The sequence below is a fragment of the Rosa rugosa genome, chromosome 1, assembly GCF_958449725.1.
Source record: "Rosa rugosa chromosome 1, drRosRugo1.1, whole genome shotgun sequence".
Lineage (NCBI taxonomy): Eukaryota > Viridiplantae > Streptophyta > Magnoliopsida > Rosales > Rosaceae > Rosa > Rosa rugosa.
In genome coordinates this window covers 2,351,936-2,378,661 of record NC_084820.1, presented here as the reverse complement: position 1 = coordinate 2,378,661, position 26,726 = coordinate 2,351,936, and the positions used below count along the sequence as shown (strand labels likewise).

At 39.8% G+C, this 26,726-nt stretch overlaps 2 protein-coding genes and 1 pseudogene across 3 annotated transcripts; 2 read left to right on the top strand and 1 right to left on the bottom strand.

The window, feature by feature from the left end:
- Nucleotides 1–368: 368 nt before the first annotated feature.
- On the bottom strand, nt 369–4,279 carry LOC133710010 (uncharacterized). Of its 2 annotated transcripts, none has more exons than XM_062135984.1 (5): nt 3,879–4,279; nt 3,668–3,782; nt 3,443–3,557; nt 2,378–3,316; nt 369–704 (listed from the first exon to the last, which is right to left on the bottom strand). In XM_062135984.1, the coding sequence occupies exons 1-5, from the start codon at nt 3,977–3,979 to the stop codon at nt 493–495; spliced, it is 1,482 nt and encodes a 493-aa protein (XP_061991968.1). In that variant the 5' UTR covers nt 3,980–4,279; the 3' UTR covers nt 369–492. The 2 variants fall into 2 exon arrangements, with proteins under 2 accessions (XP_061991968.1, XP_061991974.1); XM_062135990.1 differs by lacking the exon at nt 369–704 and adding an exon at nt 763–1,664 and having other exon boundaries at nt 3,879–4,276.
- A 6,090-nt stretch (nt 4,280–10,369) lies between these two features.
- On the top strand, nt 10,370–19,885 carry LOC133710000 (uncharacterized). Its single transcript, XM_062135974.1, has 20 exons — nt 10,370–11,616; nt 11,876–12,362; nt 12,945–13,032; nt 13,130–13,311; nt 13,521–13,657; nt 13,863–13,929; nt 14,204–14,363; nt 14,479–14,587; nt 14,927–15,002; nt 15,097–15,279; nt 16,082–16,242; nt 16,380–16,485; nt 16,824–17,028; nt 17,133–17,419; nt 17,577–17,698; nt 18,078–18,222; nt 18,326–18,418; nt 18,768–18,841; nt 19,010–19,063; nt 19,145–19,885. Exons 1-20 carry the CDS (start codon nt 10,568–10,570, stop codon nt 19,443–19,445), a joined length of 4,086 nt encoding a protein of 1,361 aa, XP_061991958.1. The 5' UTR covers nt 10,370–10,567; the 3' UTR covers nt 19,446–19,885.
- Nucleotides 19,886–20,274: 389 nt separating this feature from the next.
- LOC133726947 (transcription elongation factor SPT6 homolog) lies at nt 20,275–23,487 on the top strand (annotated as a pseudogene).
- Nucleotides 23,488–26,726: the final 3,239 nt, after the last annotated feature.

Genomic DNA, 26,726 nt, shown 5'->3' with positions numbered 1-26,726 from the left:
CCATATTTGAGTTCTGACTTCCAGCAATTGATCTTCTGTAGAGAAACTGAGATACAAGGTATTAGAAAATGGCAAGCTGCAGGGATAGTATGATAGCTTGCTTAAGCTTTAATGGTTGTTATGGTGGGTTTGATGAAGGGTGCAACAGCAGCAGAATAAGTTGTTGGTGACAGCTTCGGCTGGACTCTTCCCCCCAACACCTCCTTCCATTCAGATTGGGCTGCCTCTAAGACATTTCAGTTGGGCGATGTCGTTTGTAAGTCCTTTAACACTACTTACGATTCTTTTTATTTTTATTTTTTTGGACTCTAATTGGTAAACAGCTTGGTTGAGCAGTTTTACTAATTGTTCCGTCTTCTGTATTGCAGCATTCAATTGGACTGGAAATCATACTATGGCAGAAGCAACTAAGGAAGAATATGACAACTGCAGTGACCCGGGAATCGTGATTGCTTCTCCGGTGAATGTGAATCTTATTTCTGCTGGTTCTCTCTACTTCATCTGCACCGTTGGCGACCACTGTGAGCAAGGCCAGAAGGTGACCATCACTGTAGGATCCTCCTCTCCAACATCTGCTCCACCACCGCCTTCAGGCGCCCATACTACTGTTGCATCTTTACTACTTGGGCTCATCAGCTCCACACTAGTCATTTCCTTCTTCACTTGCATGTGATGATGACATGTTCGATTCTCTATCATCAAGTCTGTCATGTAATTACAATAAATTGATGTTCGATCATAGTAACTTGAGATCAATGATATACATCAGTTATAATATATTACAATTCTTTTGAATATAAATGGTATGATTCTATCAAAGTGTTGTTGGCACTTGGCACAGTATGTTCTCTATTGCTGTAAATCTGCAATGTATACCCAACTGAAGAACACACTTGTCCATAATCAAAAGCTAAAATAAACATGGGTTTTTCTTTTCATTTCATTTTTGAAGATTTACTAAAAATGGTATGATGCCATCAAAGTGTTGTTAGCACATAATTCTAAATTCTCCACTTTGAGTCTCTCCTATAAATAACCTTCATTTGCAAGGCCAAGACACAGTAAACACTTCTGTTCTTTAGAGGGACTGAGGGAAGAACAGTAGAACACACTTCTGCTCTTATTTCTACTGGTTCTCACTACTCCATCTCCACTGTCGGTGGCAACTGCGAGCAAGGCCAGAAGGTCGCAATTACCATCCGATCCCCCAATGCCTCTACTCCTATTGCTGCTCCGCCATCACCACCACAACACCACAAGGTTCAATGCTTCTGCATCTCTCACCCAGCACTGTTGTCTCTTTATTTGGGGTCACTGCAGACTAGTATTTTCTTTCTTTCTTCTCTTACATGTCAAGTCTTGGTCTTTCTTGTCATATGCAACAATAAATGATCATATACATCAAAGTGTACTAATTTTTTTGAACAGGTCACAACAATGCCCCACTCAGTATCTTTTCTTGGTCACTCGGTATGTTTTTCAACAGTCCCACATGTGAAATCAACAAACAGAAAATGCAAACTTCAGGTACTTTCTCCTATGGACTAGTCATTCCACTTACACCAAACACCACAACGAGATAATATACATCCCAGATCCAACTCAGCCTGTCTTCCCCACAACCATTGTGTGCAGTGTACACACACTATAAACCCTAAACCATTCTGACAACAAAGGATTTCTTTACAGACCATCAGAGAATTGATAATATTTAGAAGAATTGAAAGTATCTTAATGATCTTCAAACACTGTACTTTCTCAGTCTGAAGATCAGCTAATGACAAGGCAAAGCTATAATCCATCATTAAAAAAAAAAAAAAAAAATAGCAAAGGTTTTCTCTTCTAAGGACCATTTCAAAGTTAAAAGGATTCAATCTCATTATTCAACATTTAAGCTATAGGAACTGTCGAGTTAATAACTAAACAAAACAAAAAAAAGAATTCCTTAATATTTCGTTTTGGTCTTGGGGAGAGGAGATTCTGGGGAAAAACCAATGTATTGCAGCGAAGTCCTCAAACATTGAAGTTCCTATATGCTATCATCTTAAACAGTACCAGAAATTCTCATATCTTTTATACACAAATTTGTTTCTATCATTTTCATTCAACTTTAAAAATGTAAGTAATTCAATATTGGCTGATCTTAGTAGTTTCTGTCAGATATGCAGAAAGTTTCATGTTTCAACCTTAAGCTATGTCACGTTTACATTGATCATATAGCATGACTCATAAAAGGAGCAAGTAACATGAACTTGTGAAATTTCACAATCAGAGCTACATAAGAAGAGAGTTCTCATAAAAGGATTCAGAACCTTATATTGAGATATTGAACTTTAAAGCATATATATACTACAAAAAGAAAAGAATGCCTACAAACCTGGCCCTGTAAATCGACCAGGAAACTTGTTGGGCTGGCCAGGTGGCTGGCAGAAAAATTGCCCATCCTCTTCATTGTTTCTAAAAGTTGCTTTGCGCTTCTTTAAAGTTGGCTCCAAACTCCGATCTTCACCCTCTGAATTCCACATGCTTGAAGTGGACTCAGAGGGATCATAAGCAGTCTTAGTAGGAAAGAAACAGAACTCCTTACTTATAGATGGTGAATAATCGTTGAACTTTCCACCCTCTTGAGAATTACTCGAACCAATATCTTCCGTTTCACTGGCGAAGCTTCTATCAGTACATAAATGTGAGACAGGACCCAACCTCAAAGATAAATCATATTCTGCTTCTCGTGGCTTCTCCTGGATGTCCATGACATCTACTTGGGGAATTCTGTGTGACACATTTTCAGCCCTTTGACAGGTGAAAATGTTCTGCTTGGTAGGCTCCTGAATTGATGTAACTGGTGTACCAACATATATAGTCCTAGAATGTGCATTTTCTGGGACCTGAGGACCTAACTGGGATGCTTCAGTTTGATAGTGAGATCCATAATACAATGGATATACTGAACCTAAGTTCAATTGGTTGTTGGTTGACATTGTTGTTACCTGGTTATGGCCACCAGGAAGATTCTCAAGGGAAAATGGGTAATGCCGAGGGTTAGTCAGGTTACTACTTTGGTTGGCATGACTGTGAGCTTCTGGGACCAAATGTGCAGAACTCACAGCTGAGGGTCTTGCAAAGTTTGATTGATTTCCCGGGTGATGTGGAGGAGAAAACGGAGGGCGTCGTTCATCAGATGGTCTATCCAAAATCCTAGAGGGTGGAGAAGGAGAAGGGGGTTCTTGTGGTCTCGGAATGAGGTAACTCCTTGGATTACTGTGGCGTTGGCTTCTTGAAGCTCTTACCGCAACACAACCCAGATTAAGCGCAGCTGGCATACAAAATCACACTTGTAGTTTATATCCATTTCACACAAAAATTTTGCTTGCAAACTAAACAAGGCTTGTACATTGAAAATAACATCAAGCCACGAAAAGGAATCAGTAGAATGGTTTACCTTCAACACACGGCGGCAAAAGGTCCCCGGTTTCAGTGCCCTCATCTCTTCGAATAATTGTGTTAATGGCGTCATTTGCTCTATCCCATAGCGTATCAGAATTCATGTACTCAGCCTAAAAGCAGTAACACTAAGCAAAATGAGCAAAAGGGCACAGAGCTAAGAAAAAGTTGAATGCAAGAAGAAAATCCTAACCGAAAACCCAGCTCAATCGAAGAGAAGCACCTCTGAATTGGCTTTGGAATACATGATTTCCTCTGCTCTCAAAACCACCATGGGCAGCTTTTCCTGCCACTCCTTGTTGTTCTTCGTTTTGGAGCTATGAACTTCACTGACGACCCTGAATCAAAAAACACAGTGGGCTGGGCAATCAACAAAATGTACAAAAGCAGAGACCTTTGCACAAAAACAAAAACAAAACCAAACCCAGAAGAACCTGAACATCTGCTGAATGATGGAGCCTCTCATGGGTTGGTGCCTATCGCTATGCCAAGCCCGCCTGACGCACTCATACGGCCTCGGACCCGGCCTTGGCATCTTAAAAAAACACACAAGCAGAGAATAGCAAACGCCCTCAAAGGCAAAAGAAAGAAGCTGGCCAAGGAAAAAATTGAGTCTCTGGGGTTTGCTAGAGTCTCATGGAGCTTTAGAAATTACAAGTGATGGGCTCCCGTCACTATTTCCCCACCTTCATTCTCTAAGTTTGTGCAAAGGGACAGTTTTTGCTGGGTAGTACATGGGGAGAGAGGAAGGGTAGCTTTCCAATGCTTTTGTCTTCCCCCAATAATTTAGAGAGTTTACCATAGTTTTTGAGGTTCAATCTTTTCTTAAGTGAGGGATCCTAAAATAGACTTATTATGGCTTGTGGGTGGGTGGGTATCAAACTATCAATTTTGTGCCTCTGTAAAAATTTGTCCCTCACCATATACCCATTTAGCAATTTGGCCCAGACACAAACAAGAGCTTAAAATCGACACCCTATCTTACTTAGCAGATTCAAAATCATGTTCCAAAAAATTTAAATGATGGTAAAGAATGTTAGGTCAATTATAAGTCACAGATAGATACCTGATACCTATCTAGATTCTAGGACTTGGAAGATGAGACAAACAAGATATGGGTTCTAATATCTCCTTTATTAGTTTTTTAACTTGTGATGGTACCTCTTGTCCATTGCACTTGAGTTGGAGTATCAAGTATGGCCTTACAGAGATGTTCCCCAGCTGACCAGGGATTTTATGGTCAATCACCGTCCGATTGAAATCGGACGGTTGACAACTCTCTAATTTTTTAAAAGATGAAAGCTGTCAACCGTCCGATTTCAATCGGACGGTGATTGACCATGAAATCCCTGGTCAGCTGCTGACCAGGGGAACATGACTCTATGGCCTTATAATGCAATTGAAGGACTCATAAGTCATAACCTCAACTGCGTACCTTAACCTCCCCAACGGTGTATTGGTGGTCCACAACGATCCGTATGGACCGTTGGATGCATTGATATCGTCAGTGGTGATGAGATTGACGCATCCAAATGGTACCTCCAGGGGCCTCTCACATTAGACATAGTGAATAATTCAAACATCGTGGCATTGTGCAGCTCACGGTGTTTATGTTGGTGTTACTGTTTTAGCAGAAAATATGCAGAGAAATCTAACCCACCATTTTGAAGCGAGTGCATTATTTCAGTCCATAAATAGAAAAAAGAGAGACATAACTTTTCTGCAGCAGCTACAGCACTGTAAAGGTGAAGCACCCTTTGCATTGAGTATTCACACCACCCTGACACTACATTGCATGTCTTGTCTGCTCTAGAAAATGGCTGCACGGTAACTAGTGTGGCACACGGGTAGTGTTCTGTAGTGCGCTCAGGAGTCTTGAGACTCCACGGCCGAGAGTCGTTGAATTAGCTCAATGTATGGAGTACACCGCAAACAGTAACATGATTAGCTCATTGTGTGAAGCACATGGCAAATGTCTCCCGGTTTCAGAGTTTCAAAGTGCACACTAGTTATGTAGAGGCATTTTCAAGTTGAGAGAAAGACAGGGGCCACTGTGTAGTGGATAACAATTTCTGCAGAGAAGGAGAGGGAGCCAAAGTTGATACTTGAGTGAGTGAGTGCCAAAGGAAACTGCAGGGAGGAGATAGCTTACCTGCTTTTCACATATGGTACTTGCAAATTGTTTAAGTACAAGTATTTTTTATGTTTCTCTTCAAAATATTTGGCGTTTGCTTTGTCTCCAGCTGATTGCAAGCTGTGTACGTGGGTCTATCTCAGACTGATAAAGATGTCACTTCATTTTTTTTTTTGGATAATAAAGATATATTACTTCATTGCTTGGAAGCCTGGGATCAATGTCAGGGCTCAGGACACACCTAATCTGATTATGATATATCTTTTCAGGTGACATGTATATATGATCAGAGTCAGTCCACCATTGTGATCATGTTCAATGAATTGGGCTTTTCTGTGCCAAGGTTTCAGTTCTCTGGCATTAGAGAGGGCTACATGTTTAATTTAAGCATTTTATCAACACGTTGTGACTTGTTAAAAAAAAAAAAAAAAAAGGAAGAAAAAGTTTCAGGGATGCTAGAGGTTCCTCGCCCCATGTATAGATGCAGATTTCATCTTCAAAAGTTTAAAACTACAGTCAATCAGAATTACATTATGAATTCATTCCACACCATGAGTTCCATTCTCCTGACTCTCCTATATATATATATATATATATGCAAGTGAATTCATTTCCTTCCGTCTTTCTAAAGTAAGCCCAATAATTCGACGGTTTAAATACTATGTGTGTAGCTGAGTAATTAAGAAACATCCTTGTTAAGTATTTTATCAAACACCTTATGATTCTATTACTTTAACTCGGACAAAGAAGAAGAACAAATCAAGAAAACTAAACATGTATTATACCTCAGTAGGGTTCACATCTCATCTGATCATAACATATGCTGATAACACATGCCCTCCTCCTCCTCTTCTCCATGTGTATACTCGCAGGTAAGCTACAGAAGATTGTGTATTGTGCTGTTTTAGTAAAAGCAATAACTTATGAGTGAGAGTAATGTCAATCGAGTCATTGTTCGATCCAATCCAACAGTAAAGTCTATTATTCACTTGGTTGTCATTGAGCCCACCCAACAAACAAATATGTCCTGAAAGATTATGAATCAGGCTTTCACTTGCTACTTGATGAAAGCCACGGACCTAAATTAAAGTTGTATAGTTTTCCGGTTTCAAAATTTCAATATTCTAAAGTACTGTAGAATACTCGCATCATTTTACCATTTAATATTTTTAGTTTTTAACCAAGGTAACGAATTGAAGCATCTGTGGCTTGAACGTTGTTTTAATGGTCATCGTTTTCAGACTGTTCACGAGGGCCACCTCACTCAGACCATATATGCATTATGGACTAGCCAGCCCACTAGGCCTGCAGGACATCTCAATCACAAACAAAAAAGGAAACTATTAACTAATAAATTTGATTCTGACCAGTTTTTGTCCTTGTTCCAACTGAAATACTTGCCTCTCTCCAAGTTGCAATGAAAGGTTTTCTGGGAACCAAACCAATTGCTATAATGTTGCTTGCAGCTGCCATCATCAATGCTCAACTTATACAAGTCATTAGGATGAATGCACCAACACAAGCATAGGGTTTAAGCCATACGTAACAAGATCCCACTCTTTATTGCATGTGTCAATGAGATCTTACAATCTGCATTGTCATCCACCATTCCACCGAAAATTCACTATTTTTCATGTTCATTATACAATATATTAAAGTTGGTGATCACGTCCATGGACTTAGAGCAACTCCAACAGATTCCCTATATTTTGATTTTTTTAGAGATTGTTGTAAAATAGGGAATCTGTTGGAGTTGGAGAAGAAAAAGAGGCTAAAGCTTTTGCTCTTCTTTAAGAAAAGGAAAAACTTGACAGAGTCAGGATTCGAATCTGTCTCCTCCAATATCAAGTCAAAAAACACCCCAACCAACTCGACTGAAGTTGATTTTAGTTCTTTTATACTTTTTATTATTATTAATACGCTGTTTGATAGAATAAATTACTAATTTCTTTAGACAATTAATTTAAACCTCTAACTTCTAAGATATAATTTCAGCAATTCTAGATTTTTAGTTTTTCGACTCTAACATTCCTAAATACTTATGCCATGTTGTAGAAATATTAATTCATTTCTATTTATTGATTGAATAGCTTTACAACTTTATAGAATTTCTAATTAGAATTATATATTATAAAAATACCAAATATTATACGGGCAACTTCAAACATTTACTCTAAATTATGTTACCTAGAGGGTTTGCTCTGCTAGGGTTGGGAGAGGGCCGCCTCCGGCCTCTCTGTACCTTCCTCCATCGTCGATGGACTGCTGTTCCGGTACCGCTCTCGGTGTCGGTTATCTTGCGCATGGCTCCTGTCATGCCTAGTATCAGGTCGTGGTTCATATCTCGCCCTGTGACATTTTCTTTTTCTCAGATCTCCTCTGATCGGGCTGCCATTCAAAGGGGAGAAGCCATGGCTGTGTTGCTTTCTAGGATCGGATTTGCACCGAGAATCGAGAGTCTTCGGCCAACTCGGGCACGACTCAAGTCACCGACGTGCGGCTTTGGATTGGTGGCAGTGTGGCTGAGTGAGGGGATCTGCCAGGTTTCGACCCAGTTTCCTGGTGCGGTGGAGCGGCAATTAGAGGGGAGCAGAGAGTGTATTCTGGGCGGGATCTGCGTTCTGGTTGGTGGCCTTGGTGGCGGAGATCGGTGTCAAGTTGGAGGGGCTGGGATGCTCTTTCTCCGACAAAGGGAGGTGGAGCAGAGATCGAGGCCATGGTCAGGGAAGGGATGGGTGTCCAGAGCGTTTCTGGGTGCCCAAAGCAGGTTGAGAATTTGGGCCTTTGCTCTGGTGGACGGCCCAAGTAGGGTGTTGGGTTGGGTCTTCATGTTTGGGGCTTTGCAACTGGTGTATGAGCCCATTGCTGTTCGGGTTCGCATTTGGGATCCAGGAGACTTTCTCTGGACCCTAAATTGTTATGCACTTTGGATCTGCTTCTTTGGTTACTTAGGTAGGAGAAAACGGATAACTCATGACTGTGAGCTTCTGGGACCAAATGTGCAGAACTCACAGCTGAGGGTCTTGCAAAGTTTGATTGATTTCCCGGGTGATGTGGAGGAGAAAACGGAGGGCGTCGTTCATCAGATGGTCTATCCAAAATCCTAGTGGGTGGAGAAGGAGAAGGGGGTTCTTGTGGTCTCGGAATGAGGTAACTCCTTGGATTACTGTGGCGTTGGCTTCTTGAAGCTCTTACCGCAACACAACCCAGATTAAGCGCAGCTGGCATACAAAATCACACTTGTAGTTTATATCCATTTCACACAAAAATTTTGCTTGCAAACTAAACAAGGCTTGTACATTGAAAATTTGGGCCTTTGCTCTGGTGGACGGCCCAAGTAGGGTGTTGGGTTGGGTCTTCATGTTTGGGGCTTTGCAACTGGTGTATGAGCCCATTGCTGTTCGGGTTCGCATTTGGGATCCAGGAGACTTTCTCTGGACCCTAAATTGTTATGCACTTTGGATCTGCTTCTTTGGTTACTTAGGTAGGAGATTGCTCTCTATTCGGTGTATTTTTTTGCATGGAGTAGGCAAGGTTGGTCACACTACCGGCGGTTACTTTGATAGAAGGTTACCCTCTATTCGACGTATTTCTTTGCGTGGAAGTATGGTCGGCCATACTATTGGTACCGTTTTACATACCCCGGATTATATCCGGTGCTTCATCAAATGCTTAATTGCATCCCTCATTACCCTTGTTAGGTTTTATTTCCGATGCATTTTTGCATCTAGTATTGTTCTTGTTATTTTATATTTTGATGTAGTTTCTACATCTATAAGTTGTAGTTTTTCTTTTGATTATTATTAATAAAGTGGTTGATGAATTCTCTCAAAAAAAAAAAAACATTTACTCTAAATTACTATAATTCACTATGAAATGAAGCTTGGTCACCGTTTGTTTTTTTTTTTCTCTTTCTTCCCAATATAATAGATAATTGATCAAATAAGTAGTTCACAAAGTTTCACTTAAAATTTCAATGATTTTCTCCCAATTTCCATAATTTTTTTTGAAAATTTATCGATATAGAAACTTTCTCGATATTTCCATCGTAATTTCCATTTTCCGAACCATCAATATTTCCTCGATGCTCGATATTTTGATCATTGGTTTCTACTCAATAGCTTTCTCAGCGATTTGTGAAGATTGAGTTGCTTCATCTACATCGTGATCTATCGTTTGATGATCATTGCGAAGATGACGAAATATTCAATTTATCTATAAATCTGAGATCTTCTTCATATCATTTTTGTTCTTTTTTTTTTAGGGAGTTCTATCATTCAGACCATTTGATTAATCATCGATTGATCTGGGTCTTTTAAAAGAAAGGATTTCGGTTGCACACATACCCAATTGGTGCTCTCTTGAAGATTGAATTATAGAACATAAAAAGTATTCCTCTTCCTTGGAGGAAAAGATTTGAGTATCATAAATGGGCTCAATTAAGTGGATCAACCTACCCTTTTCTTAAGCTCCGTCAAAATTACACCACTTTGGATTTGGGGTATTACTACTTATTAAAAGCACAAATTGGATTTGATGGACCCTCATAAGATCTTTGAATTAACCAAATAGTGTGGTATACCAAATTTGGTCGAGTGCTCTATCATAAAATTCCATGTCTAGTATTTGAGTCCTAACTAACTCTTATAAGAAGATTAATTTGACTTTATTAGAATACATTCGTAGATTTGAATCCAAATACTAATTGAGCGAGTGTGTCAGTAACTTTCTAAACACAACCGAATTAACTTGATACCTCATCCCGATAAAAAAAAAAAAAAAAAAAAAAAAAATTACATTTGAATTTTCATTGCATTGATCTTGATTTAGCTCTCACCATTACAGAGCGAAAGTTTAGAGCCTTCAGACCAAGCTATCAATCCGGGCAAGAAGAAGAAGCAAACCAGATCAGAAAATGACCTGAGATCTGTTTTTCTTCACCTCACCAGAAGAAGCGGAGGAGGAGCCTTCTCTCTCTCTCTCGCAACCATGTCGAGCCCAAGACCCTCACCGGCGCCGACGTCCACCGTCCAAGACTGCTGGGACTGCATGCTCCCTGGCCCACCCAGCCGCAACAACTTCGGATCCGCCGACGTCAGCCCCTCCGGCCTCCTCGCATTCCCCGCCGGCAGCTCCATCTCCGTCCTCGACACCCGCTCAATGCAGCTCGTCGTCTCCCTCCCTATGCCTCCCCCCACCCAATCCCAATCCCAATCCTCCTCCGCCGCCTCCACCGCCACGTCATCACTCTCCCCCTTCGTCACCTCCGTCCGGTGGACCCCGCTCCCTCTCGGCCGCGACCTCCTCTCCACCGAGCCTTCCAGCTCCCACCTCCTCCTGGCCGCCGGCGACCGCCAGGGCCGCATCGCCCTCCTCGACCTCCGCCTCAAGTCGCCGGTCCTCTGGTTCGACTCCGACACCAACAACAACTCCCGCCTCGCCGTCCAGGACCTCTGCTGGGTCCAGGCCCGACCGGACTCCTACCTCCTCGCCGCCATCTTCGGATTCTCCTCCCTCTCCCTCTACGCCTCCTCCACCGGCCGCTGCTTCTGGAAATACGACGCCGCGCCGGAGATTCTCTCCTGCATCCGCCGCGATCCCTTCGATTCCCGCCATTTCTGCGTCGTCGGACTCAAAGGCTTCTTGCTCTCCGTCACCGTTTTAGGCGAGACGGAGGACGAGGTGGTTATCAATGAGCTTCAGATTCGGACCGAATGCAGTGAGCTGCTGAAGCTGGAGAGGGACCTGGCCGGAGGAGGAGGAGGAGGAGTCGCCGGGAGCACGTCGTCGTCGTCGGCTTCTGCGGCGTTCCCGCTCTACGTTGCGAGGATTGCCTTCTCGCCGCAATGGAGGCACATTGTGTTTGTTACGTTCCCCAGGGAGCTGGTGGTGTTTGATTTGCAGTACGAGACGCAGCTGTTTTCGGCTGCATTGCCTCGGGGGTGTGGGAAGTTTCTGGATGTGTTGCCGGATCCGAATAACGAGTTTCTCTACTGTGGTCATGTTGATGGGAGGCTTAGTACTTGGCGCCGAAAAGAGTATGTGCTCGAATTTGATTGTTATGATTGTGATATGTTTAAATTTCGAAAATGTAATCACAATGTAGGAGGGAAAGAGATGCTAGGATTGATGTTCGTATAGAATTACCGGCAAGGAAATGTTTACCTTTCGTTTAGTGTAATGTAATGTTATAGATATACTTTTGACTGTGATTAGACTTGTTATCAGTTGGCATTTTGAATTTTTTTTGAATCGTTTAAGGGAATGTACTTATTATGCATGTCGTGTTATATGCAGAGGAGAACAGGTGCACATAATGTGTTCAATGGAAGAGTTGTTGCCCTCAATTGGCACATCTGTCCCTTCTCCATCAGTTCTTGCTCTGGCCATTTCCCAATCAGATTCGACCTTGCAAAACATCGGCAAGATATATTCTGATCAACCTGATTCTCCTTTCTCTGCCGTGGATTTTGATAATCCTTTTGATTTTTGTGACGAACCTGTTGTTCTCTCTAAAACCCATTTGATCTCCATTTCTGATGATGGAAAAATATGGAACTGGCTCTTGACTGCTGAAGGGCCTGAAGACAATCGCAAAGATGATAAAAACCTGGATGTGGTTTCTAATATCACTGAAGTGCTGGTTTCTGGAACCAGTACAAATACTGTAGTTTCTTCTACTGGAGGAGTTGAGATGGAAGCGAGTAAGCAATCAGAACAGAGCAATGGTGGCAGAAGCCGATCTTCAAGTTCTACCATCAGCCATTCAGAAATATCACTTAAGGTTGGTTTGTAGATTATCTTTTCCACTGTCATGGTAAATGGCTTTCACTGGTTGGTTCTCTGTCTGGACAATTTGTCATGTTGCATGAAAAATGGATGCTAGTTTGATGATTAGATGGTACTTCCCTCCTTATATAATTTATGAGACGTAGGTATTCATTGGTCACACAACCTACTTTGCATCCCCCAATAAAGGCACCCACGACCACTGGTACACCGTACGTGCAGTGCCTATGCACAACACACTATAATATATGTACGTTAATGGTTGTATGTAGATCAAAGAAGACCTGGTTTATATGTATATACTTAATAATTGTAAATTCAGTTCATCTAACTGCTTTCATTTCACATTAAATGCCATGTTGCACCAATGGTGACATAATCCTAACACCAGTTTTTGTTATTGGTGAATGAAGAGCTAAAGCTTTAAATTTAAAAAGTTGAAGATTATTTTTTCTGTTTCTCGATTTTCTTGTTGTTATAGTCATATAAAGTCAAACTGTCATGCTGCGTATTCCATTTAGGGCAACATTAAGATTTCCAATTCATGCATGCTTACAAAGCCGAATTACTGATGCAGATTAGCTTAGTAGGACAGCTTCAGCTTCTTTCTTCAGCAGTGACTATGCTAGCTGTACCTTCGCCTTCTTCAACAGCTACTTTGGGCCGTTAGTTCATCCTCTCATAATTCTAAAGCATATTTTTTATTTATGAACTAGCAGCTGGGATAAATTTTGATACCCTTTAAGTTAATTATTTGTAAAGGTGGGGGAAACTATCCTGTTGTAGCTGTTCCATTGGTTGCCTTGGGAACTCAAAGTGGGATAATTGATATTGTTGATGTTTCTGCCAATGCTGTCGCTGCAAGTTTTTCTGTTCATAACGGGACTGTTAGGGGATTACGATGGCTTGGAAATTCTAGACTGGTTTCATTTTCATACACTCAGGTATGTTGCATGTGAATTAAAATGTCATCAACTGTTTGAGGTGCATCATAGTAGATCCCTAGCTGAGCTGATTTGATTCTCGGAATTGTCTTTGATTAATGCCATTTTTCATTTAAAGAAAAAACTACAGCAACTATGATAATCTCTAGTTCCGATGAAAAAATCATTATACTTTCCAGTGTAGGTAACATAAACTTTTGTTGATTTAGGTAAGTGAAAAAACTGGAGGTTTTATCAACAGGCTAATTGTGACCTGTCTTAGAAGTGGCCTAAATAAACCATTTCGGGTTTTGCAAAAGCCTGAACGTGCACCCATAAGAGCTTTAAGGACTTCTTCCTCTGGAAGGTTTGTACCTGTGGATTATGAAATTACTATAAATTTATTATTATTAAAACATAATTCGATAATGTTCTTTTAACTTGTGGCCTATTATGAACGGCTGTCTTCTTCCTTTTAGTGCTTTTTTATTTCCTTCCCTGTACTTTCATTTGTGTGGGTCCATACAGTTTAACTTCTGAGCTACTCATTGTAACGTTTTTGCTTATTCCAGGTACCTTCTTATTTTGCTCCGTGATGCACCAGTAGAGGTTTGGGCTATGACAAAGACTCCTATAATGGTAAATTTGTTAATAATTTTGGTTCTTCTTTATTCCAACTTGAAATAGTTTCAAGCAATTGATTCTTGTTATCCATTACATAATCTAAACAGAAATTTACAATTTTTAAACTATTGTGAAAAGAACCCGCCTATTCTTCTTTATATGCATATTTCAACTTCTCCCACTTGTATAATTTTTATTTATTTTTTCTTTTTATCTTATAAGGTGGGATTAGAGTCTAAAATTCTTGATCCCTCGTCTTGGTATTCATTATGCTTCATATCTCATGTAGCTTAGATCACTAGCACTTCCATTTACGGTTTTGGAATGGACTCTCCCAACAGTTCCACGCCCTCCTCAAAATGCACCTGCTAAGCAATCATTACCCCCCACAGATCAGACATCTAGGGCATCAGATGGGACATCCTCCTCTAATGCATCATCTGATTCTAGTGAGTTCATTTACTTGATAAGCTTTAAGTTTTCCAGTTGCTTGTATTGCTTCTATTGATTGGATAAACTGTTCAAGAAGCAAAAGTAATGTTTTTAAGTTTTTCTGGAATGTAGAGGGCTCAGATGGATCCCAAGATGACACTTCCGAAAGCTTTGCGTTTGCACTATCAAATGGTGCTCTTGGTGTTTTTGAGGTTCATGGCCGAAGGATTCGTGACTTCAGGTAGTTGTCTTTGACAATATGACTACTGCATTCTGAGTTCTGTATATTAATGCAGCTACACTTTGACTTCCTGTTCCACCCTTGTTGGTCCTAATTGCTCAGGCATATTAGTTTCTTTCAGATGAAGAAGATTAATATAATATCTAATATCTAATATCTTGTAAAGGTGCTTCTTGACTAGTAAACTTGGTCTTGTAATGAGGTTTTGGATCTCTTCTGAATGGAGATGACAATTGGAGAAAGTGTCACATATTGAATATTTTAGTATAAATTTATCACAAACTTTTATATAATTTCAGTTTTTTCTCATAATGGAAGTATTTATCTTTTGTTTCCCAGACCAAAGTGGCCTTCTTCTTCATTTGTCTCATCTGATGGACTGATTACAGCAATGGCGTACCGTTTCCCTCATGTGGTATGTATCACAGATTTTGTACAAATTATTTTAGTTGGTACTAGTATCAAATCTCAATTACCCCTTGATATCCATTATGTGAATCAATTTTCAGGTTATGGGGGACAGGTCGGGAAATATTCGCTGGTGGGATGTAACAACTGGGCATTCTTCTTCATTTAACACTCATAGAGAGGGTATCCGGAGAATTAAGTTCTCACCTGTTGTTCCTGGAGACCGTAGTAGGGGGCGTGTTGCTGTACTATTTTATGACAATACATTTTCCGTATTTGATCTTGTAAGTGTTAATAAACTATATAACTATTCCTTTTCATTTTCAATATGCATATATTATATATGCCACTTTTGGTTTTGAATATTGCTGGACTTCAGAGTCAATGACGTGTTTTTTTTTTTCTTTTCCAACTTCGGTTTTGAGTAGGCAGTGGTTGAAATATTTGTAGAGTGTACTTATTGAGTTCATCACTCATATCCTGATTCTTATTGAGTTCCTAACTAACATTTCCTGAAACTATTAGTCTTTGTATACTGATTAATTTTTTGTTACCACCATTTGGTATCCTAGGTGCTTTATTGAGTACTGAAGTCTTCCCTTCCTTCCCCCCCCCCCCCCACACACACACACACACAAAACTTAACATTTCCTGAAACTATTAGTCTTTGTATACTGATTAATTTTTTGTTACCAGATACCATTTGGTATCCTAGGTGCTTTATTGAGTTCATTACTCATCCAGACTCTTGTTGACTTCCTAAGTAAACATTTCTTAAAATTCATAAGCATAATGTACTGAACTCTCTCTCTCTCTCTCTCAAGAGAAAGAAAAAACCAGATACTAACTATACATTTGGTCTTATAGGTGCTTTTTATGGATCTATTTTCATAGGATGTGACTAAGCTTTAGGTATTAACATAACCCAGTGCTCCTTGATCCATATATATAAGTCTGCTATTTGTTAAGTACAATACCTCTTTGTCGAAATGAAGTGATTACGGCTGGAGTTAAGTTGAGATGCTTTTTCTTGTACCTTAAATTGTTAGTGATTTTCTTATCATCTGTCCATAACTCAAATTGCAGGACTCCCCAGACCCTTTAGCGAATTCTCTCTTACAGCCTCAATTTCCTGGAACCCTTGTTTTGGAACTTGATTGGTTGCCTTTGCGAACTGACAAGAATGATCCACTGTTATTGTGCATAGCTGGAGCTGATAGTAGCTTTCGCCTTGTTGAGATCAATATGTATGTGTAAGATTTGTTGGCTTCATGAATAATTTATATTATGTCAACTTATTTTAGTCATAATGGGGTGGGGACATGTTCATGATATGTATGGGAGTTGTCTCTTTCTGTGCATTAATAATCTTACTCTTGTGCAGAATTGACAAAAAACTTGGTTTTGCACACCAGCCCAGATCTATAAAAGAAAGGTTCCGTCCCATGCCTTTATGTTCTCCGATACTACTTCCCACACCACATGCCCTGGTAATTACTATTTTTATATTTCTATTTTCCTTATTGAATTGTACTGAAACACTTTGTTATGTTCCAGTTGTATTGATTATTTGTTGATCATGCCTTTTACCATGGGAGGTTTATGCTTGTATCACATATGGCAATGAATCCATTTAATTCAACTCAGTGATGTTTAGTGGAGCAAAGGAAAGAGATCCATGAATTAAATTTTTTACTGAAAAGTAATAGAATTTACTGAGAAAAGTTAAGATTGGACCCAATAACCACATTCGGTTTCATTTTTTTATTGAGAATTTAGTAGAAGTTCAGTACTGACCCACAAGAATTTTGTTTTTCTTTAATTACAGGCACTACGCATGATCTTACAATTGGGTGTAAAGCCCTCCTGGTTTAATACTTGCAGTACAACTTTAGAGAAGAGGCCTCACCTCATTCCGGGAACTCCCAAGTCCAGTGAGGATCTTCGCAGTTACATGATGGATATACAAACTGTTGGTGACCCTGTTGTACCAGAATTGCTGCTTAAAGTATTAGAACCTTATCGAAAAGAGGGTGGGTCAGAGATTCATGGACGTTTCTACTCATGTTGCAGCTAACATTTGTTATTATGTTGGTATGTTATGTTCTAATATGTTCTTAATGTTACATTTGCCAAGGCTGCATACTGGATGACGAGAGGGCTAAATTATATGCAAAGGTGGTGAACAAAGGCTGTTCTGTGAGATTTGCCTTTGCTGCTGCAATTTTTGGTGAATCCTCTGAAGCTCTTTTCTGGCTGCAACTGCCTCATGCTCTTAACTATTTGATGAACAAGTCCATAAATAAGTCTCCACAGAAAGCCACTGTATCAGCATCAGTTCCAGAGCTTGATGATGCCTCTATGCTGAGTAGGATAACATCAAAAGGAAAATCAGTTTCTGGAAGAGAAAAGAAAGCTGCAACAGTAAGTCATATGTTCTAGAATAATCTTTATTAAGTTTTTGAAAAAAAAAAAACTTTCAGCTATCGCCCTTCTAAGTCTAAAACATCTTTGTAAGTGATCTTCCATTGATAGAAGTTGTCTCCACATTAAAAAAAAAATTGGTCTTTGTGGTTACCAGAGCCAAGGGCAGCTCAGGTTGATGGCTTTTGAACAAGAAGAACTGTGGGCAAATGCAAGTGAACGTATTCCATGGCACGAGAAGCTAGAGGGAGAAGAGGCTATCCAGAATCGTGTACACGAGTGAGTGCTTCATATCATTCTCATTTTTATTGAATTTTTTTTTCCTTCTCAGTTGTACCGGTTTAGTTAATATAATTTGAACATATTTTTGTGGTAAAACTCCATATATATACTTTCAATAAATATGCAAGACAAAGTACAAGTAGCCCAATTTTAGCTGAGCTCTCTTATCTTCTTTAAAGACTTGGTCCCAGGCTTGCACAGAGTAGACTGTAGATGAATATCCTGATAGAAATGCAATCTTCATAGTCTCAATGACTCATCTAGTTACTTGTACTATTCAAATTTAGGCTTGTTAAGAAGAAAGCAAAACTTCTTAATGTACTTTGTGGTGATTAAACTCTATGAACTCAACTTATTTATGTTCTTGATAATCTAGGCTTGTGTCGGTCGGGAACTTAGAAGCTGCAGTCAGTTTATTGCTATCCACTCCTCCTGAGAGCAAATACTTCTCTGCTAATGCTTTACGTGCAGTTGCTCTTTCTTCTGCTGTGTCAAAGTCTCTTCTTGAACTGGCTGTTAAGGTGAGAGTGCTTTAAACTCACCTCATGATCTGAAAATACATGTTGTAACTGGAATAAAGTGGTTTAACTGTATAAATTTTGGGTACTTCCCCCTGTAAATTAGGTGGTTGCAGCCAACATGGTCAGGACTGACAGGTCGCTGTCGGGTACTCATCTTCTCTGTGCTGTAGGAAGGTATCAAGAGGCGTGTTCCCAGGTATGTCTTTAAACTAATTTCTGTTCCAGACGTTTTTTTGGTCTGTATCATCCTATTGTGGCTTGGATGCTGTAGAATCTTATCCGGCTTGTATCGGGTTTGTATGGGGTGATACTTTTGTATGACCACTTATGCGTCTGCTTAGCTCATGATGTTTTGAGGGGGGAAAAATAGATGGAGCAAAGTATGAATCCAGTGGTCATTAATGGGTATAAGAGCTGGGGTGTTTTCTGGGTTCGGTTAGTTGTTTACCGAGGGGTGTAAATTTTCTCCACTATACATCATGCATTTAAGTGGTCTCCATATTACTTTTCTTCTTTCACTGATTTTAATGTCATCTCGTATGCAGTTACAAGACGCGGGGTGCTGGACAGATGCTGCTACTTTAGCTGCCACCCATTTGAAAGGATCTGATTATGCAAGGTTCTCTCCTAGCTAAATATATGTGTGTTTGGTTTATTTTGAGAACACGTTAATTGATGACTTGACTGCCGTGTTAATCAATGTTTGGAATTAAGCATTTTCTTGATTCATGGAGATTGTCATCCATGTGGTTAAGGAATCTTAGTTAATCTTCTTTTGTTGTTCCAGGGTGTTGCTAAGATGGGCTGCACACGTCCTCCGTGCTGAACACAACATATGGAGGTTTGCCATTTCACTTGTTACAGTTTTCTTTTCAGTTGTTTTCTCAGACATGTTCTAAGCCTATCGATGATCCAAATGCAGGGCTCTGATTTTGTATGTTGCAGCTGGTGCAATGCAAGGGGCATTGGCAGCACTTCGTGAGGTCCAACAACCTGACACTGCCGCTATGTTCATTCTTGCTTGCCGAGAAATTCATGCCACCATCATCTCTGAATCAGGAAACTCTGATGATGAATCCAAATCTTCAATCAAGGACAAGCTGCCACACTTGCCTGGGTTGGGACCAGAGAATGAAGATGTTATTGCAGTCGGTGAATATTTTGGGCAGTACCAGAGAAAATTGGTGCATCTGTGCATGGACTCACAGCCATATGCTGAATGAACTCCATTGACTGTCACTCGGTTGCAATCTGGTCATTCGATCTGTACTTTATGTGAGAACAGGCAAATATTTGTTTGAAAAACAACTCGCAGCATCAGCCATTCAGCCAGTTGAAGATATCTCATAATTTTAAGATGCTCTTTCTGGATTCATGGGGAAAAGGCAATTTTGTATAACAATGTGATATATTCGACGACCTGAGAAAGATATGTTCTCAGCCAGCTGAGAATGAGGGATTCGGGTTTAAAATTGAATTCGTATATTACCGCTGCAGCTGTGTTGTGATATAAGCTCATAAAGCTTGCTTTTTTGGTGTGAATTACAGAGGCACTGTATAAATGTAAACATGTATCTTAAAGTATAGGCGGTTTTGCCAGCTATTTTCTGGCTGTTTCCAAAAGCACTTTCAAATAGAGAATCAAAGATACCTTCAGTGCTCTCTCTTACTGGCCTTAAATATGTTTTTCACCAATCCAAAAATCACTATTTGAATTATGTTTTCAAATATATTTATACTGTAAAATCTCAAGTTCTCAACTATAAGCCCGCAAGAGTAATATATAAAAAAAAGAATTCGCAAAAGAAAAAAAGTGGAGAAACGAGAAAATCAATTGTTTAATTAAATGCATGTGAAATTAAATAAAAGTAAAAAGAGGAAGTGAAAACTTAATTAAATGCATGTGAAATTAAATAAGGATAAAGAGAGGAAGTGAAATCTTATCTTTTAATTATATTAAAATGTGAAATACACGTGGCATGAAATGAACAGAGAGGATATAAAGGATAAGGTTGTAATAAAAGAGGCAGAAAAGAAAAGATAAGACTGAAAGAGAAAATTGCTACCATTCCTCTCTTCCTTCTTCTTGGTAGAACCAAAACCCTTTGGTATTGCTTTCGGTCAATCCGCGCCTGGTTTACAAATGGACGTCGATCACGATCACGATCACGGCTACGGTTCTCATTTGGTTAGAATGGAAGCGGCGGACGTCGCCTTCGGATTTCGGCCTCGTGATGTACCCGAGAGACTGGTAAATATCACTACTACTCACACCTTTTGTTTTCTTTTCTCATAGATAATAGATTTGATCCTGTTTTCGTAGTGTTATAAGTATCGAGTGCTCTTCATTCAGTAATTTTTTGTTTTCTTTCTAAAACCCATATTGAAGATAGGCATGAGTCCATGACATGTTGGTAGGGTTAAGTTAACTCTACCAAAACATAGAAAAGGAATGCACTCGATACTTATAACACTACCGCAGATGAATAAATTGGAAGGTATTGTTTTTGTGTGTGTGTGTGTGTAGATATACGATGACGAAAGCACACCGGAAGAAATTAGCATAGATGGTGAGAGTCACTGGATACAGAAGCAACTTGAACTGTTGTTTGGTCCATTGAGCAGCAATGACATCTCCAGGTTTTTGTACATGCACCATGTGCGAAAACTGGATGTAAGTATTTTTGTTATCCAATGAGCAGGACTCAATTCCTAGCTATATATTATATGAGTCTGTTTCTTATTCCTGTTCTTGTTTTTTTTTTTTTAGATTCCTTTTATTGCAATGTACGGGAAAGATGACTGCCTTAGCTTATTGAAAGATCATCCTGAACAACCTGAAGAAGAAAAATCTAAAGTAAAGTGGTACAGGATTCTGTGGGCCGCTCAGGAATTGCACAAAAAGTGGTTGCTGTTTCAGAATCAGAAAAGGGCTTTGCGATTTTCCTACACTAAGCGCTTTGAGGAAGAATCTCGACTAGGACTCATACATGATAAGGCGGCTCCACAGCTTTTTGAATCAATTATCAACTCACTCCAAGCTGCAGAGTCACAGAGGGAGGTTGAGGATATCAACAGCAAGTTTAACTTGCATTTCCCTGCAACTGAGGGTCCGGCTACTATTGTTATCTGTAGTGATCCAGGTGTCAGTAGAGCTAAAAACTCGTTGCTTACGGAATATGGAAGGGCTTTGTTCAATAAAGTCTCTGTGGCACCGCCATATCAACGGAATGAAACTGCACCACCCAGGGTCATGGCTTGCTGTTGGGGCCCTGGGGACCCTGCAACAAATTTAGTGATGTTAGATTCATGTGGGGAGATTCTAGATGTACTTTGCACCGGGAGTCTCTTACCTGGACCATACCCTTCTTTGATGAAGCTACTCAACAGCGTATGAATTGTGATCAAGAACGTATTTTGAAGTTTGTGACTGATCACCAACCTGATATCGCTATCATAGGAGCGGCTAATATGTCTTGTCCTCTCCTGAGAGAACAACTGCTTTGGGTGAGTGTTTACTGTTAAGTAAGCATGCTGCTGATTTGGTGTTCTGTTGCATACAACATTATTATAATTTCCTGGAAATGCATGTCAAACATTATTGAGAAGTAGACCTTTCATTGTGCCTGATTATCCTTTTTGGTCTAGCTTTTTAAATTTCAGATAGAAGTTCCTTTTCATTTTGAAGTTTTTATTTTTAATAGAAGTATGTTTGCTGTAAAAGAAAATAATGCTGGGAAATGTCTTGGTGCAATTAGTCAGATGAAATGAAGTCATGGATTTTCTGTTTGTTCTTTCAATTTATTTCATCTTGTATGGATTTTTCTTGGTGGGGTAGCTGCATGCGTGTCATATTTCAAAAATACATTGTTAGTAAACCTGATGATTTTATTTATACTCTTGCCATTATCAGGTGAGTGATACAATGATGATGAAACCTAACAGTAGAGCAAGCCCCCTAAGGATTGTGTATGGGGATGAATCTCTGGCTCGCCTATATGAGAATTCTGAGATTTCATCGGAGCAGTTACCTGGACGATCAGGTACAGATATGTTTATTGACCTGTAAATCTCATGTGCTATTTTTGTGAAGATGTCTTTTGCTTGAATTTATTTTGATGTCAAGTCTTATCATCAGGCATTGCCAGGCGGGCTGTGGCTCTAGGGCGTTATCTTCAAAATCCATTGGCAATGGTTGCCACATTGTGTGGAGCTGGAAGAGAAATCCTATCTTGGAAACTACTCAATTCTCCTGATGAGAACTATCTCAACCCGGACGAGAAGTATGCAGTGATTGAACAGGTCATGATAGATGTGACAAACCAGGTTGGCCTAGACATAAATTTGGCTATAAACCATGAATGGTTATTTGCACCTTTGCAATTTATTTCTGGGCTTGGACCTCAAATGGCAGCATCTCTGAAGAAGTCATTGGTAAAATCTGGTAAAGTATCTACTCGAAATGAGTTTGCAACATTACATGGGATGGGTGCATGGGTGTATGTTAATGCAGTTGGTTTCTTGCGTGTGCGGCTGAGTGGGATGCTTGCTGCTAGCAGCATCAGCAGCCAATTTTTTGCTCTGTTGGATGATACAAGAATACATCCAGATTTATACTGTTGTGCAGAACAAATGGCCCAAGCTGTTTATGGTGACATGGATGTTCTGGTGCAGAGCATTAGGGATCTACCTAGTTACCTCGAGAAGCTTGACATCGAAGCATATGCTAGAAGCACAGGATTGCATTATTTGATGCAAACATTGTGCTGTATAAGGGAAGAGTTAATACAAGGGTTCCAAGAGTGGCGTAAAAAATATGAAGAACTAAGTGATGATGACATGTTCTATATGATGACCGGTGAAACTCGCGACACCCTCTCGGAAGGAAGCATTGTGCAGGCCACAATTCGCAGGGTGCTTTCCAAAACAGCAATTTGTACTGTGGGAGCTGGGTTGATTTGTTTGCTCTGGAGAGACGACTTTAAAGTTGATGGGAGGGAAATTTCAGACTTATCACAAGTAATGAAGGTGGGTGACACTATCACTTGCAAGATCAAATCTCTTCGAAAGAAGCAATGGGATGTGAAACTCAGTAGTTTCTAGACGGAGATGAGAAATAACCAATATCAGGACATTCAGTATCTTTGATGCTTAACTAGTAGGATGCTCTCCTTTTGCTGTCAGACTATGTGTTTTGATTATTTACTTGTGTGATGACTACATCTGCTAGGATTTAAGTATTGATGGGATGACTATCTGCTGGTCTATTATGTTCAATTTTACTTGACTAGGCACTTGTGATGACTAAATGCGTATGTTTTTTTAAAGTGAATTTCATGAGGATTAGCAAATGTGTTGGACTAATTACTAATTACTTGTGTTTATACTGAGAATTGTTTTTGGTCCTTCTGTTTGTTTAGATTCTTAGTTTTTCCAGGCCTGGATGTGATTTCTGGTTTGTCTTAAATTTCAAGCCTGAGCAATATTGTTTCAGGGGGTCTTCCCCAGAATTTTACCTTCAAATTTTAAATCTTTAGGGCCCTCCCCTGTGCTTTGTAGATCAAAGAGTTCTTTGTTATACTGAGGATTGTGGTTTTCGACTACCTTCTTCTTTTTGGCATGGATTGCTATATCACTATTGGTTTCAACTTAAATTAAGATCTAGAGCAATCCCTCCAAATCCAGTTTCGCCAACCCATGTAGCGGCGTCACCTCCTCTTATCTCCGAGGCGCCACCTGCAGCAATGACCGAATCTACAGTCCCTTGATTTGTCTTCGAATTTCATCGGCGGCCCAATTCCGTTTGAACCAGTTATCCGGGCCGATTCCCGAATCTACAGTCCCTTATGCTTCAAAGTATTATTTTTTTTTCTTTTAATTGTCAAAGATGAATTTCATTGGAATATCAATCAACACATCTAGGAACATATTAGCCTCATCAAAACCTTTCCGAGATAGGACACAGAAAGAGCATCAAATTTCACACGCACAACAAACTAATTATTTCTTACATTTAGTTTGATGTACTGGTGAAGCCATGATGGCCCCGACCTCAAACAAAGTTACGGCTGTCGACTGATCACGCTAAAGTGTCTCCTTTGCTAATCGGTGAGCAACTTCAATACTTCATTGCAATTCTGCTTGACAAATTCCCAGCTGCAGTGATCAAATTGTCCCAGCGCCTGCTTTGTTTCGTCCAATATGTGACCTTCATCACTCATATCCTCCCAGGGTCATACAGCAAATAAACAATAGTTGTGAAGACCAAAGGTGCATGTAAAGAGTTTGGTGGCCCATAATAAATTGTTTTTTTTTTAATTGTAAAAAGAAGAAAGTCGGTTTTTTTGTTTTTTTTGTTACTATATTTTAGCTATCATTAAATAGAGTTAACATTAAAGTAAACAGAGGCTAAAAGCCTAAAATAGTAAGATTGGTTAATCAAAAATTCAAAATAAAGTTCTATTCTTCTCTCCTCTGCAAAGTGCAAACTGAACCGCGCAATCATAATCATCCAAAAACTGCTCATAAGGTTTACATGGCACATCTACTAACAAAGTTCACTACAGCAATAGTGCAATGTCTACAACATCACTGAAGCTCAAATATGACACAGTCAACACCTAGAATAGCAAACTCTGCTGAAGCCAGAACCCCAAATTTCTGACATCTGGTCTCCAACTCGACCACTCCATTCCATCCATGGGTGCGAATAAAGTCAACAAGCACGGCCATATCAACATGGTGGCGGATGGTAATGGTATCAAAGCCAAGAAGGAGACGCAAACTGTCAGCATACCCTCGCAAAGTGTTCAGTGACTCCGGAGCCGGTGTGTCCTCTGGAGGCACATTCATCCTGCAAACAACAGTAATACCAACTGCTAATTAGGAAGATGAGTTTCGCTTGCTCCAATCCTCAACAGACAAGACCAGGCACATGCAAACAGACCCACAAAGAAATCATATGTAGGAGGAGTTTACTGATTTGAAGACTACAGTAAGGGGATTCATCTACATTAAATTCATATTTGACCCAAGTGTTACTAATAAACAGAAAGAAAATAGAGCATAATTAAACATACTCGACCAAGAGGATCGCCCAATGGTAGAGAATAAAAGAATTTAACTAGAATCAGAGTGTCTGATAGTTTGGTGAGAGAGGACCATATGGTGAACGATGAAGTAAGATAGGAGATGTGGTGATGTAAATTGCTGTGAGTGATGAAAGAGGAGAGGAATCAACGTCTTCTTTTTAGTAGCGGACAATTGTAAGAGTGTCAAATTTCAGATAAGTGCATGTACATATATCATTAACCTAGATATGAGCTAGACAGAAGAGAGAGAGAATTTGTTTGGACGCAGCCACACAACCGAAACTGCAATGCTTTGGAAGTAAATACACAAAACCTTAGGTTTAAACCAATCCACAACATTCAACAGAAAATTTAATCTTGTAACAAGCATTCACACATAGCTAGACAATAACTTATAAAGAATAAAAACATGTTGTGTGTGACCATTCCATTTGTGTAGACAAAGATCTGTGATTAACTTTAGAGTCTTTCAACTTCACTCTTTCTTACACCACCAACAGCCCCTCTTCATCGTTCAAGTTTTTCCAAAATCAAAATCACAGCTCACAGGAGGAAAGTAACTTTCTATTATTCTGTTATGGAATCCTCGATAATGTAAAAAATGTATAGGAACAGACTGGCTCAATTGCCCAAAATTTCACTTTCCCAAAGACTTGTACAAACCCTCTGTGAACCTGCTCATCCAGCCATTTTCATGGTAGCCATAATTGCTTCTGATTGCAGCAATCCACAAAGGTTCTCTCTGTTGGTGTGAGTAGTGGAATGGTGGCATACAAAGAATAGTGGAGCAGTAGGTGACAATGGTGCGGTGGGTGACAATGGTGGTAGACAGTAGTGGCAGAATTATTAGGAATAGGAATATTATTCAGTTGTTTAGTAGGTCCTTGATGTATATATATACTCCATTTTGGAGAAGAAATGAATCATCTGAAAAACTCCCAATCTTCTTGTTCTTTCTGACTTGGTATCAGAGCAGAGATCCAATTTGGACTCTGTTCCGCTGTGGTTTCTTTTGCCTTTTGGGATCTTTTGATTAATACAGATTGAGTTCTTTTGGGTTCTTTTGATTAAGGCACACCTAGCCATCACCAGAGACACTAGCCAATTCCTTTCTTCCGATAAAACACTATCCAACCCAGAAATTGTTCTTTCTCAAGAGGAGCACAAAGCCATCACTGGAAACACCGATTAATACTCTTCTCCTTTCTGGGTTCTTTTGATTAAAGCCATCACTAAAGCCATCTCTTTTGGGTTCTTTTGATTAAGGCACACCTAGCCATCACCAGAGACACTAGCCAATTCCTTTCTTCCGATAAAACACTATCCAACCCAGAAATTGTTCTTTCTCAAGAGGAGCACAAAGCCATCACTGGAAACACCGATTAATACTCTTCTCCTTTCTGGCTCTGCAGC

Excerpts from the sequence above, each read along its gene's own strand:
- LOC133710000 (XM_062135974.1), top strand. The coding sequence starts at position 10,568 with ATGTCGAGCCCAAGACCCTCACCGGCGCCGACGTCCACCGTCCAAGAC. Across the intron at positions 15,003-15,096 it reads CGTACCGTTTCCCTCATGTG|GTTATGGGGGACAGGTCGGG; the intron begins GTATGTATCACA and ends ATCAATTTTCAG. Across the intron at positions 19,064-19,144 it reads GCTGAACACAACATATGGAG|GGCTCTGATTTTGTATGTTG; the intron begins GTTTGCCATTTC and ends ATCCAAATGCAG.
- LOC133710010 (XM_062135984.1), bottom strand. The coding sequence starts at position 3,979 with ATGCCAAGGCCGGGTCCGAGGCCGTATGAGTGCGTCAGGCGGGCTTGG. Across the intron at positions 3,558-3,667 it reads ATTCCAAAGCCAATTCAGAG|GCTGAGTACATGAATTCTGA; the intron begins GTGCTTCTCTTC and ends TACTGCTTTTAG. Across the intron at positions 3,317-3,442 it reads TTTGCCGCCGTGTGTTGAAG|CTGCGCTTAATCTGGGTTGT; the intron begins GTAAACCATTCT and ends TTTGTATGCCAG.